The 13,684-nt window shown below is 41.2% G+C and overlaps 1 protein-coding gene across 2 annotated transcripts in view; it reads left to right on the forward strand.

Annotated features, from left to right (window-relative positions):
• The first annotated feature begins 1,349 nt into the window (after window positions 1-1,349).
• The window catches only part of RBL1 (RB transcriptional corepressor like 1), a 31,332-nt gene continuing 18,997 nt past the window's right edge, over window positions 1,350-13,684 (forward strand). The window contains exons 1-11 of one of the 2 annotated variants that reach the window (XM_063144864.1): window positions 1,350-1,555; window positions 4,084-4,217; window positions 5,879-6,079; window positions 7,341-7,405; window positions 7,495-7,623; window positions 7,726-7,886; window positions 8,840-8,889; window positions 9,126-9,312; window positions 10,007-10,173; window positions 12,858-12,970; window positions 13,442-13,545. In XM_063144864.1, coding sequence (XP_063000934.1) covers window positions 1,550-1,555; window positions 4,084-4,217; window positions 5,879-6,079; window positions 7,341-7,405; window positions 7,495-7,623; window positions 7,726-7,886; window positions 8,840-8,889; window positions 9,126-9,312; window positions 10,007-10,173; window positions 12,858-12,970; window positions 13,442-13,545 — 1,317 coding nt within the window. In that variant the 5' untranslated portion in view covers window positions 1,350-1,549. Of the gene's footprint in view, window positions 1,556-4,083; window positions 4,218-5,878; window positions 6,080-7,340; window positions 7,406-7,494; window positions 7,624-7,725; window positions 7,887-8,839; window positions 8,890-9,125; window positions 9,313-10,006; window positions 10,174-10,300; window positions 10,453-12,857; window positions 12,971-13,441; window positions 13,546-13,684 lie in introns of those variants that run through there. The other variant, XM_063144874.1, reaches the window with a different exon arrangement.

Genomic DNA, 13,684 nt, shown 5'->3' on the forward strand with positions numbered 1-13,684 from the left:
AACAGACCAACCACACAGCCGTTCCTCTGAACTTTGTTTGGGGTTAAATACCTTCTGAAGGGGAAGGCGCGTCTTATCTTCATGCTCCCGGGCTGATCAATGGCTTTGAAAATAAGTGGCTAAATCGAATTAACCTTCTCCTCTCCTACGCACCGCCCATCCCACACACGGACAGAGCGGCCAGCATATACTTTAGTAGATCTATTGACATGTCTGTAAAGTGGGCAACACTGATGGAGAAGGCGGGGCCGAAGTTGTCGCCTCCCTGCCCACTGATGACGGGCAGTTTTGGCGCGCTCGGCGCAAAGGGTTGTGGGTACAGCCAAGGCTGGTTGTGAGGGAGGGGGTCGCGGCGCGGGGGCGGGGACGGGGGCACCATCATGTCGGGAGAAGACGACGACGACCCTGCTGGAGGGCCTGGGGACGCCCAGTGCCCGGTCCGGGCCGCCATCGACCACCTCTGTCAGGAGCTCAACTTGGACGCTGGCAGCGCCGCCGAGGCCCTTCGGGAGTTCACGGCGCTCCGAGGCACCTACAGCTTGGAGGTGGGAGGCCGCCTCGCCCTGTCAGGGGACGGTGGGTTGGTGGCCGGCCGGGTGACCAGTAGCAGACTCCTGCCCTGCCCTTCTGTGGCCAGGCAGCCGCTTGGGAGGGTGGGATGTTACGTTACGTCCGGGACTGCCCTTCCCTCGGGAGTGGCCGCGTCTGATCAAGGGGTGGAGCGGTCGGGCCTGAAGCGGTCAGGTGATCGTGTGGAGGCTGCGCCTGAGCTGGGTCGTGGCTAGGCTCTTCCAGATAGTTTCCAGATTAGAGCGAGGGGGTGGGGAGTGGGCAGACTGCCCTGGGCGCCCCCGGCCCTGCTGCGGACCCCCACCCCCGTCCCCAGGCTGCGAGAGGAGGGGAGCCACCTCCTTCACGCCTTGTGTAGAAATGCAGTGGGCTTCTGAAGGAGGGCCAGGGCTCCCTGTTTTGCCTCTGCTGCCTCCCAACAGGCTAGTAACTTTCATGAGCTTACTCATGGGCTGGAGAACTACAGTCTGCTGCCACCAGATACCAGCTAGCGTCAGGGGGACAAACTGCCCACCTACCTTCTGCTTGAACACTGTCCAACAAATGTAACAGGTTCAAATGACTTTGGATGTCTATGAATCTGAACTGCAGATTCCACAGAAGACTGGCATCTTTTTGAGTTGCACAGATTCTGTGGACTTGTAGACCATTGCTTTTTTTAAAAACTTTCCAGAATTGTACACAAATTTAATGGTACAAAAATATGAAAGTTTAAAAACAAAAACAGCTTTTTAATATAAATTTCCAATGTTTGCTGTGTAGCAGTCTTTTTTTGTATGCTTTGCTCATTGACTGTACGCTAAGCTAAGAAAAGTACGTGCCAGCAAAAGTTAAGTAAATTATGGCTGATTTAAGCAAGATCTGTAACATCCCTACTAATAGATTTAATCAATAGCAGTAGTGACCCTGTGGTGGGCAGGGATCTGCTCAGCTTCCAGCCTGTTATAGTGCTCCTGTCATTGCTGCCAGCTAAATCACAATGAGGGTAAGGGAGAAGTACCAGCTTTCCACTTACATTCATAAGAGTTTACCTGGTGGCAGCAGTGGGCTCTAATAGTTGGCCACTGACGTTGTCAAATAAGCTAGCCAGTGTGCAAGTGAGAAGACAATGGTAAAGCAGTGCTGCCAGCAGGGAGGACGCAAGAGGAGGCAAGCACTATTGGAAGAGGGGAGGCAGGGCAGGTTTCAGTCCTGATGAGCTCTACTGGAGTGCATAGGCTGGAGGCTGGGTGCTAATTCTGGGCATGAGTTAGTTCTTAGGTGAACAACATTCACCCAACACTGACTTAATCACCTAACATGAAACATATAAACTATACTTTCATTTTAAATCAGCTTGTTTGCATCTTGGACTTGCCTTTCTCTGCTGATTTGCAGTGAAATGTCCCAAGCACAAACAAGCTGCATAGCCCATCTACATAACCCAAACTGCATACCCCAGCAGGTTGGGTTGTTCTCTTTGGAGGTAAGTTCTGCTACAATTAGAACTTAGTAGACCAACCCTCTTCAGTTGCTAGTCTCCCTGCAATTTCCATGAAGTGGAGATGGAGAGAGTAAGGCTGTACTAACTAGATCTCACCTTCTTTCATTGAGCAGGGGGTTGGACTCAATGGCCTTATAGGCCCTTTCCAACTCTACTATTCTTTGATTCTATGATCCTTTGCCGTCCCCTTCTTCATGCTTTCCAAGGCATGAAGAAGGAGCCTGGGCATGTTGAGACTTCTTTCTTTTATTTATTTAAAACATTTCTTGGCTGCCTTTCAGGGCCGAAGCCCTCATAAGGTAGCTTACTTAATGGCTGAAGGGGGCTACTGACAACCTGATCAAGCTTCTACAGTTTTCTTCACCATGGCGAATGTGGCACTGCCTTCTGGTGCATGTGACCAGCAAAAAGCCCCCGAACTTTGAAATTACAGAAATGGATGGGGATCGTCCCAGCAGTTTTGTGGCAGTCTCCATCTCTTCCTCAGCTCCAAGGTTGAGGGAAAAGCTGGGATTTGGAAGCATGCTCCCCATCTCTCTTCTTGCAGAGTATTGCGTGTTGGCTGAACCCATTCTCACCCATAGAAAAAAGAATCTGAAATTTGGGCAACATGTCATTACTGATTTCTCTGCCACTATTGAATGTATTATCGTAAGTCCTCTTGAGGGCCAGTGCGGTGCAATGGGTTGAGTTTTGGATTAGGACCAAGAGGACGCAGATGCAAATTCTCCTTCAGGCATGAAGCTCACTGTGTAACCTTGAGCTAATTACTAATGTCTCTCTCAGCCTAACCTATTTCGCAGGGTTGTGGTGAGAATAAAATTGAGTGGGGGGAAGGACCCTTGAGTTGTTTAGTGGAAAGGTAGATGTACATTTAAAAATATTGTTGGATGTTAAAGTGGTAATACTAAGCACCAAGTAGCAAATAGTGTTGTTACTTTGGTGGTTGAGTGGGGTTGTTGTTTCAAAATCTCCATCAACAGTACTCATAAAAATGTCGTAGGGGGGAAATAGAAGAATATAAATTCTCTTGCAATGTTTCGTAAGTGAATCTGAACCAGGAGAATTTTCTTGCGAATTTCTCCTCTCCCCAAATTAATTTCAGTACTTGCTACACATTTTGGGTTAGTGTCTAACTGCAAGATTGGAGCGTGCAAGCTTCAGAGTTCAGCGCTGAACCTCAATATTAAGTGTCGTACATCTTTGATAAAGAAAATGATGGAATAAATAATGTTCTGAGGACACTTGATGATGGAAGTAGATAGTCTGGCCAATTTCCAGCTACTGTCTGTTCTGGAAAGTATTTAACAATGTTCCAAACTGTGCATATAGTTGTACAATGATAAAGAAATACATCATTTAATGAACATATAATGTCAGCGCTATGTTTTGCTATTGTAACATTTCATTCCTGCACCTTCAGGGATACATTTTCAGGCTCTCATTTACTACAATTGGAAACACAGGTAGATTTAACTGCTCAATAGGTTGAAAGGATAAAGTTGTTGCTCAGTGACTTTATAGATACTGCATAGCAAACAGTGTTTGTTTTTCCTTTTTGGACAGTGGTTCTTAAACTTTCTGTCTTAAGGGAACCCTTGGCACATAAACATTCTCCCATGGAACTTCTGTGCCGTGCAGGGGATTCTGGCATGTGTACAGTGTTCAGTTAGAAGAACTGGGTAATTGGCTATTTTTGAGGAGTGCTGTCCAAGCCCTTTGGACTTCACTATGGTTCTGTGTAAACAGACAGTTTACACACCAAACCTAGTTTAAGAGAAGATTGATGAATTGGGGCAATTGAGAAACACTGAAGTTATTCTTAAAGAAAAGTGAAGAAGTTACTTTTTTTTTTTAAGAAATCCAATTTCAATTGTAAAAATGTGTTTTTAAAAAAATCTTTGTTTTTTTAATCTACCCTGATAACAAGACTAGCGAATAATGATTCTTTCTAAAACGTGTTACAGATGTTTTCATATAAAGGATTCAGACTACAAACTGACTGTTGCTTTTCTTGATTATTTTTCTAGGGAGAAACAGTACATTGGTTGGCTTGTGCTCTATATGTTGCTTGCCGTAGGAGTATAATCCCCACTGTAGGAAGTGGCTTGATGGAAGGTAATTGTGTCTCACTGACCAGGATTCTGCGGTCAGCAAAGCTAAGGTATTGTTGATAGTTTTGTGGTTTTGTTTTACAAATGAATGAGTGCCAATATCTATTATCTAAATATTTTCTTTTATTTTGGAGATATTAACTAATTTGTTGTGTTTATTACTGTTGCACCAGAAATTAACAGGTTATGAATTTACCATTATTTTTTGAAAGGTAGTAAGCTAGTCAGTGTGTATACGATTGTAGTCTTAGACAGGAAATATTACAAAACTAGAAATTTATTTTCAAATTGCACAGCTTCTTATTGTGCAATTCCAGAAGAATCTTGCAGATTAAGGACGCAATCCTATGCATAAGAACATAAGAAGAGACATGCTGGATTAGACCAAAGATCCATCTAGTCCAGCACTCTGTTTACCAACCATCTATCGACCGGGATCCCACAAGCACAACATGGGTGCAACAGCACCTCCTTGCCCATGTTCCCCAGCAACTGATGTATATAGGCTTATTGCCTATGTAATGTAAGCCTAAATACAGAGTCTGGCTGGGGAATGTTGGTAGTTGTAGGACTTTTTTCTGTATAAACATGCATTGGATTGCACCTTAAATGTCTTTAGGCTCTTTCCCATGAGCTTTAGAAACAGTAAAATCTCACGAGAGTGTATGCATTTATATTTACAAAGAATCAGGACTCCTGCTAGATGAAAGAATGCATGTCATCATAATACTGTTAAAAAAGTGTGATAGAACCTACATTGCAAGTCTGAACAACATTTTCCTTTATTGTTGAAACAGCTGACAAAGATTGACTTTAAACAAGTAAACGCTGCTCCACTGAAAGATAATATAATGCCAATTTTCTACTTCCCCAACCTCTGCTAGGCAGTGGACATCTGTTTTCTTGTCTTTAATTTAATAAAGCATGTTCCTATACTTGGTATATGCAATTAGGCAAATTTAGGACAGTATTCAATAGGGGTGCTCCACTGCTGCCAGTTTGGTTGCATTCACAGGACCCACCACTTGTGCAATAGGGCTTTGACCCTTCTAAACATAACTCCCCTGAACCAGTGGAGGTGCCCATTTCTGGATCACAACAGGTCAGCAGAGCTACCTTCTGCAAGCTCCGTTGATCTACCCAGTTCTAGAAATCAGCATTTTTGCACATTTCGGGTTATTTTTAGAAGTGTCAAAGCCCTGTTGTGTAAGCGGTGGGTCCTGCAAGCTCATAGATACAATAGGATACTACCCATAATTATAAGATCTGCCAAAATTATCCAAAAAAAACCTTGATCCACATCAGGGACAGTACAGAAATGGTGTTATCATCTCCTTTCTTTTTTGTTTTGTTTTTTGTTGGTGTCATGTTTGTTGAGTACTTTAATGTAATTTATTTGCTGTAGGTTGTTAGGGCTGATAGGTAGGTTGGAAGCGAAGGGTGAAGTGGTTGTAACATATTGTCTGCTGTTACTGTAAACACTTTGAAAAATTCATTAAAATTTAAGTAACGTTTCTTTAAAAAATAAAAGGACATTTAAAAAAACGAATTTATTTTACTACTTATTGGTTCTTCATTTAGTTTTCCGGCCAAAGAATGCTGCAGTAGATATTGCATTAAGGGCACAATCCTATATAGAAAAGTACCTTGTGTGCTGATAAATACCTATAAAAATTATAGGGAAGGTTACAGTCAAATATTTCTTTTCCAGTTTAATCCAGTTTTTTAGTAAAATGAAAAAATGGATGGACATGTCAAATCTGTCTCGTGAGTTTCGAGAAAGAGTGGAGAGGTTGGAGAGAAACTTTGAAGTATCCACAGTGATTTTTAAGAAGTTTACACCAATATTTTTGGATATATTTAAAAATCCTTACGAAGAACAACCAAAGCTACAGAGGAGCAGGAAACAGAGGTACTATTTTTCAGTGTTCCTGGTGTATTTTGGATTCCATGTTGTAATGTAAAACATAATATAATAATAAGTTTTTTAAAAGAACTTGTTATAATCTTATAAAACTACTGTAAAGACCATGTCTCCACAGGCACTAGTTTGTTGAAAATGATGGATGAAAATATGTTTGGTTGTTTCCCTTGCAAGTGGAATAACTTTCAGTGGGCATTTCCTTCTTTCCCTTCCTCTTCCTCTCCTTACTTTCCAATTATGTCCCGCATCAGCTTCCCTTCAATGAGCACCCCAATAGTACGATCACTTCCCACTGTACTAAATGAAGCCTCCCCACACCACAGCAAATAGGGTCTTCTAATCCACTTCCCTCCCTCTAATTCACCCACACAATTAGATTCCTTTCTTCCAATAAGAACCCTTTCCCATTACATGAAAGCAGGAGACCCACCTCTCCTCTGTTGCAGGGAAAGGGAGTGTTTCGGGCCCCTACCCAAGAAGCCCCACCCCCACCTGGGCCCACAAAACAAAAGGTCAGATGGGGGGGAATAAGAAGAAATATTGCCTTTCTCGCACTTGTCATATGGCAACCTGCCCACTGCTGCCATGGCACCCCGCCCACTACACCCCTCTTTCACATACATGCACACAAATACACAAAACTCCAGCGCCGTGCAGGGCGTCACAGGAGGAGCAGCACCAGCCCCTCACTCCTTGCTCTCTGATTCATCCTGTTCGAAACAATACAATCCGAGGGTTGGGGAGCGTGGCTGTTGCCCCTAGCAAATGTCCTGAGGGTTTTCTGTTTTGTTATTAAATCTCAAAGTTTGAACATTTTTGAAGTTTCAGAATTTTCTGCACCTTTGCAGCACTCAAGCTTCAATTTTTTTAAAAAAGATGAGCAAAATCAGTCTCTAGTAATAAGTGCTACACTAATGTACTCTTTTATGGATTCCTCTAGTACCCATATTGAGATAGGGAATATAAATGAAACCATTTCATGAAAATAATGCATACTATAAAAATACTAGAGAGACAGTGAGGTGATGATAGTGGTGAACAATTCCTTGAACCTGACAGATAGAAATATTGTTATTGGAGGAATCCAGTGTATTACTAAAGTTCAAAATTGCTATAGTAGTTTATCACATTTGCTTATTAGATTCCAGTGGCATTAAGTGTCCAGCTGCATGCCTTCAGTTTGAAATTAATTGAGTAGTTTGCTAAATAATAATATTGTACAACTGAAACTTGCCTTTACTTTAAATAGACGAGTGCCCTGTAGTGTTAAAGACCTGTTCAATTTCTGCTGGACACTATTTGTTTACACAAAGGGTAAGTGATGGTTTAACTTTATTCTCAGTATTCATTTTAAATTATTTAGCTATGTAGTTTTAATTGACCTGATATTGTCTCATCCAAAGGTAATTTCAGTATGATTGGAGATGATCTAGTGAACTCATACCATTTGCTTCTCTGCTGTTTGGATTTGATTTTTGCAAATGCACTGCGGTGTCCATATAAAAGAGATTTATTGAATTCATCTTTCAATGGTATGTTCTTGATTTCCCCTCTCCAAAAAACAATTTTTTCATATGGCTTTTGATATGGCTTACTTTTAAACTATTCATCTTGGACCCTTCCCTTTTTTATAGGTTTGCCAGAAGACTTTCACACAGTTGACTTCAGGGCATCTGAAGCGCCTCCATGCATTATTGCCACACTCTGTGAATTACATGATGGTCTTTTGGTAGAAGCCAAGGGCATAAAGGAACATTATTTTAAACCATATATCTCAAAACTCTATGATAGGAAGGTATATACTCACAAATAATAATATGTTACAATATAAATAGCTGAATATTTGAATGTTTATGAAGAGACGGCACTTCTGGTTCTTCATTGTTTCTGTGCAGGAGGCATACAGATGAGAAACCTGTACCTGAATGGAGCATCTTTAGAAAATTCTAGAACTACAACCTAGGTGTTTTTGGTGGCAGGAACCCCCCCCCCCACACACACACAATCCAGTGTACATGCCTATGCACCTGCACCTTCCTGTTCAGTATCTCTTTGACCACCACAATGGTAGTATTGTGAAAAATGTTCTCTTGGCCTGTGTTGGCACATCAGAGTAAGCCATCAGGCCTGGCTTAATAAATGATGTGCACAAGTAGCATGCTTCCTTGGTGCCAGGGAGTAAACAAGGAAGTCGCAATTACCCATAATTTCCTGTTAAGTTTAAACAAGCCAGGATTGGAACCCAACTCCCTCCTTCTTTGTTTATATAGCCTAAATAAATAGTTTACTGCTTTTCCCTGCTTGGGGAATATGCACTTCTATAGTGCATCTTTCCTCAACCTGGTGCCCCCAGATGTTTTTGACCATCAGCCCCAGCCAGCATGACCACTGGTCAAGAATTCTGGGAGGTGTCGTCCAAAACATCTGGAGGGCACTGGGTTGAGGAAGGTTTCCATAGGGAGAGTCCCTCCAGGGAGTCTCTGGTGGAATTTCTAGGGACTTTTAGACAAGCCCAGTGTAACAGAATTTGGCATGTGTATCTTATTGAATTGGCCAAAAAAAAGAACATCATTACTGACAGCAGGATATTTACCTTGTTCTGACAATAAATAGAAGAGAACACTTCTGCACAGTCTTTCTGTACTTCTGACTAGATGATACTTTTCTCATACAGCTATGTTGTCAGAAATAGGTCTGTTAGCTTGTTTTTGTTTTGGACTACTGCTTTCTAATTTTTATCTCTTACAGATTTTAAAAGGAGACTGCCTTCTGGATCTTAGTAACTTTATAGACAACAAGTAAGTGGTGTTTTTGAAATAAAGGTATTCAGTTATTCTAATGTAGTAATCTCTTTAGTAACTACCTCATCAATGGGTTTAAAAAACGTTCAACTTGTATTAGTAGAAAGTAGAAAACATAAATGGGAGCATAGGGAGTATTTGAGAGTATGTGTATATAACAATAGATACAGTATAAAGTCAAATTAGTTTGATTTCTTTTAACATTACTTGTAATCATATCTCTTGTCTTCTAGCAAAGCATTGAATAAAGAATATGAAGAATATGTTCTGACAGAAGGTGACTTTGATGAGAGAGTTTTCTTGGGGGCAGATGCAGAAGAAGAAATTGGGACTCCTCAAAAGTTTTCTGCTGATATACCATCTGGGAAGGTGATGACAAGAGCTCATGTAGAGTGTCATCTGCAACAACATTTTGAGAAGGTAATGTAAATTATTGTCTTGTTTTAGAAGAGTATGCTTCCTGTGGTGGACTCTGATGACAAAAGTGATAAAGTATATTCACTTCAATCACTCAATGTACATGTCTTGTTCTATGTTCATAGAAAACAACAGTAAGATTTTTTTGACATATAGAATTTCTAGAATAATGCTGATGCACAACTATGATTTATTTTTATTCAGTACATTAAGCAAACCCAAATATACCTGTTATCAGGAGATTAGACAGCTCAGATGTGCTGTGATTTTGTAGGAGAAACAAAAAGCTGTAAGTGTATGATGTCCAGTTCACTGGCCAGTCTCCTCCAAAACCACTTGGAAATAGAAGTCCTTCATTGGCAATTCCTTATCCTGAAAAAGCTCAGGCAAACAGTTGAAAGTGATTGTCAGTGGTCATACCACAAAGGAGAAAGGGTTAAGAAGCTCCCTCCCCCTACATTGATATTCTGCAAATATTTGTAGCCTAGGTGGCTGCAGTGTTTGTTTGTATGATATATACAGTAAAACCAAAAGTAATGTGTAGTTCTTCCCCTGAATCAACAGTAATTTCTTACTTGCTGTTTTGGTTTGTTTGTGGTGGTATTGTATTCTGCAGGTGTGAACTGAATTTTGATAGTATTTGTGCAGTTAACCATGGGCCAAAGTAATTGAAAGAAGTTTCATTTTGCCTTGCTAGAAAAGATCCTTTGCACCTTCAACTCCCCTGACTGGTAGGAGATACCTCAGAGAGAAGGAACCAGTAGTTACTCCAGTTGCTTCTGCAACACAGAGTGTAAGCAGGTTACAAAGCGTGGTAGCAGGAGTGAAAAATGCACCAAGTGAAAAACTTGTAGATATTTTTGAGTAAGTGAGTACTGTCTTTTCTTTCTCTGTTTTCTTTGAGTGAGTCATTACTGCCGTTTATATACCTTTTACTCAGATCAGTGGTCTTTTGTCTTCCCTTCTTCCTCATCTTAATCAAGTAATCTTTGGCTCTAAACCAGGGGACCAAGATCCTTGAACTAGAACACAATTTTTATATGGCAAAGCACAATTTTTGAATATGGCATGAGGGTTCCTGCTATTCAAAGAACAATTAAAAAGCCTGACTGGATATCTTTTAAACAATTCTTCAGATCCCTGGTGAGAAACATAATGGGGTTTGCAGTTAATTTATGTAGCTATGTCTTTCTGTTAGTATTCTTGAAGTTGTGCATACTCATATATATTAAGGGTGCAGTCCTATGGGTTGCACCCTCGATAATTTAAAGCTCTGTAACACAGAGTTTTACTGTCATCCTATGCACAATGGGAGGAGTGGTGGAGGTGATTTTTGCCTCCCCATCCTTTTATCCTGAGTTATTGCTAGAAAGGGTTGTTGGTTTTGCCCATCTAGCAAAGGCATTTTGAAGGTGGAGGGAATGCGGCTGGGGAGGGCACAGGACAGCTTGTATCCTGGCCTCTCCAGTCTCCTTCCATTCCCATCCATTGAAACACCCCCTTTCCCCCTCTCCAAGGTAACTTTCCTAAACTTGGAGACCAGCTAGCATGATTCTTTCCATGCCAGCAGTGGGGAAGGGGTGGGGGACAGATCTTAGATTGCCCCCTCCAAGGTTTGAGTGCTGTCTCTGACTTCAGATCAGGGAATCTGAAAAATCCTATGGCCTCTCAAGCTGTCTAGGGCCATAAGACTGCACCTAAAGTGTAGAAGCAATGGAAGCTGCCCCAACGGTAGCAGAATGGACCACTAACGTAATAGGAACTAGTGGTTCCTGAAAAGATCAGGAAAAAAGCAGCAGTGCTCATTTACAGAATAGGGTGGGTCACCCCAGCTCACAGAAGAACATAAGAAAAGCCATGCTGGATCAAACCAAGGGTCCACCTAGTCCAGCACTCTTTTCACACAGTGGCCAACCAACTGTTGACCAAGAATACGCAAGCAAGACATGGGTAAAACAGCACCCTCTCACCCATGTTCCCCAGCAACTGGTGTTCCCCAGAGGCTTACTGCCTCTGCTACTGGAGGTATTACATAGCCATCATGACTAGTAGCCATTGATAGCCTTCTCCAGGAATTTATCCAACCCTCCTTTAAAGCCATCCAAATTGGTGGCCATCACTACATCTTGCAGTAGTGAATTCTGTAGTTTATCTATTAGCTGTTTATCTACGCAGCTCATAGATAAACTATGGAATTCACTACTGCAAGATGTAGTACTTCCTTTTATTTGTCCTGAATCTCCCACCAATCAGCTTCCTGGGATGTCCCCGCATTCCAGTATTATGAGAGAGGGAGAAAAACGTATTGCTGTCCACGTTCTTCCCTTAGCCTCCTTTTTTCAAGCTAAACAATCTCAGCTATAACCTTCCCTCAAAATGAAAATGGACTCTGCAGATAAGGTTCATTCTCTAGGAAAGCATATAAAGACTTTCCCCACAACTCTGCTGCACCATGCAATGCTGTAGTGATTCCAAGCCCTCCTGATGAGATGTGAGACAATAAAGAGAGATGTGAGACAATAAAGAGGTCTGTCATGTAATCCACAAAGCTTTATCCAACAAATAAACATCTCTTCACACCTGATGGTAGTGCGAATGCTAGGAGCTATCCTCTAAGCTTGATTAGCCTAACAAAGCTAGGGGGTTGCCTTTCAACTAAAACTGGACAGTTTCCCTGTAGTCCAACAAGCACTACCTGAGGGAGGGTCTTTTTGGAAGCCTCTGCTGAGTGGCTACCCTAAGGGACCACCTCCCACCTCCTCTCAACTCTGCCTGCTTGACCCTGCAGTGGACTCTGGGATCTGTCAACTCCGATATCCCCTCCCCCTCCTACAGAGACGGAGTTCCCAAGGGTGGAGGGAATGGTCTCTAATCCTTTGGCATCCAGTCTGATAAACTCCTGGGAAGATTCATACTTGACTCCTGAGGAGTCTTGGAGAATCTCCTCCCCTTGCTTCCTGACTTGGCTGATCTTCTTCTTGTTGAGATTCTTAGCCCGATTCAGTTCCCGAAATCCCCTCCCCCACAGTAGGGAAAACAGGCCTGATCCTGACAAATACTGAAGGGTGTTGCATTTAACCCCTCAGTCTCAGCAAACCCACATTCAGGAGATTACACAGCTCAGATGGTGTCACTGCTGTGATTCTGTAGAGAAACTAAAAGCTGCAAGTGTATGATGTCCAGTTCCTTGACCAGTCACTTGGGAATAGCATTCATTTATCAGCACTAAATTGTAGCAAGGAAACTCCCAACTGAATCAGTTGGCAATTCAGACCACATCATGGTTGTAGACTAACTGAAAAATAGTCACACAAAGGTTTTATTAATGTTTTCAGTGCTGTTGGGATACAGTTGAGCCCACCTGTTGATGGAGGTTTAAATACATTCTTGTGGGGAATGGTTGAAGTAAGGGGCAAACCCTGAAAGCTTAATTTTTCTTTTCCTATAAACTTTTTGGAATATTTTGCTTTTAAAATTAGTAAAGGGAAAGCATTAATTGCCAAAAATATATTAAATCTTTTGTCATTTTTATTTGTGTTCTACTCTAGGTCATGTATACGAAACCCTATGGAAAACATCATGAACAGAGTGAAAGAGATAGGTGAAATTTTCTGTCAGAGCTATACTCGGTCAACTGAAGATCAGCCAGGATCTCACATAGGTAGGAATGAAATAATTTTTTAAAAAGCCAAAGCTCTTAAAAGCACATTTTCCCTTTCTATTGTAAGTGGCACAAGCTGGAATACTTCATACAAATATTTTTATATTGACATAAAAAATTTGTTTGGTAAAACTACCATGGATATATATTGACTCATCAGCTCAAATGCTGGAATTTTAATTAGCATGAAATATCTTTATCCCATATGTGTGTTTATTAGGAAATAAGTACTACTGTATTCAGTGGAGCTTACTTGTAGGGAACTTGTGTAGGATTGCATTGCAAGAGTGTACTCAAAAGTAAATCCTGTTGAGTTCAGAAATGTGTATAGGATTGCAGTTTTAATGTCTATGCTATGTTATGTATTCTTTATCAATATAAAGTTACATACTCAGAGTCTTATTGTATGAAATATAATAAAATTACAGAAAAGCTATGTAAAACTCTTAAACACCAACATCTTAATTGCAGATTTTGCTGTTAACCGGTTAAAATTGGCAGAAATTCTATATTATAAAATCTTGGAGACCATAATGGTGCAAGAAAAGAAAAGGCTGAATGGCAAAGACATGTCTGTAAGTAGAAAAGTGTAAAAAAAAAATTGAACCCACTCTTTGTGAAATAAACCAAGGCTTCAGAATTCTCAGGTTATTTGCTCTAACTGTTCTCTCATTCCAAGGACAACATTTGATCTTATGTTTATTTTATTACATG

This window comes from Elgaria multicarinata, chromosome 1 (assembly GCF_023053635.1).
Source record: "Elgaria multicarinata webbii isolate HBS135686 ecotype San Diego chromosome 1, rElgMul1.1.pri, whole genome shotgun sequence".
Classification (NCBI taxonomy): Eukaryota; Metazoa; Chordata; class Lepidosauria; order Squamata; family Anguidae; genus Elgaria; species Elgaria multicarinata.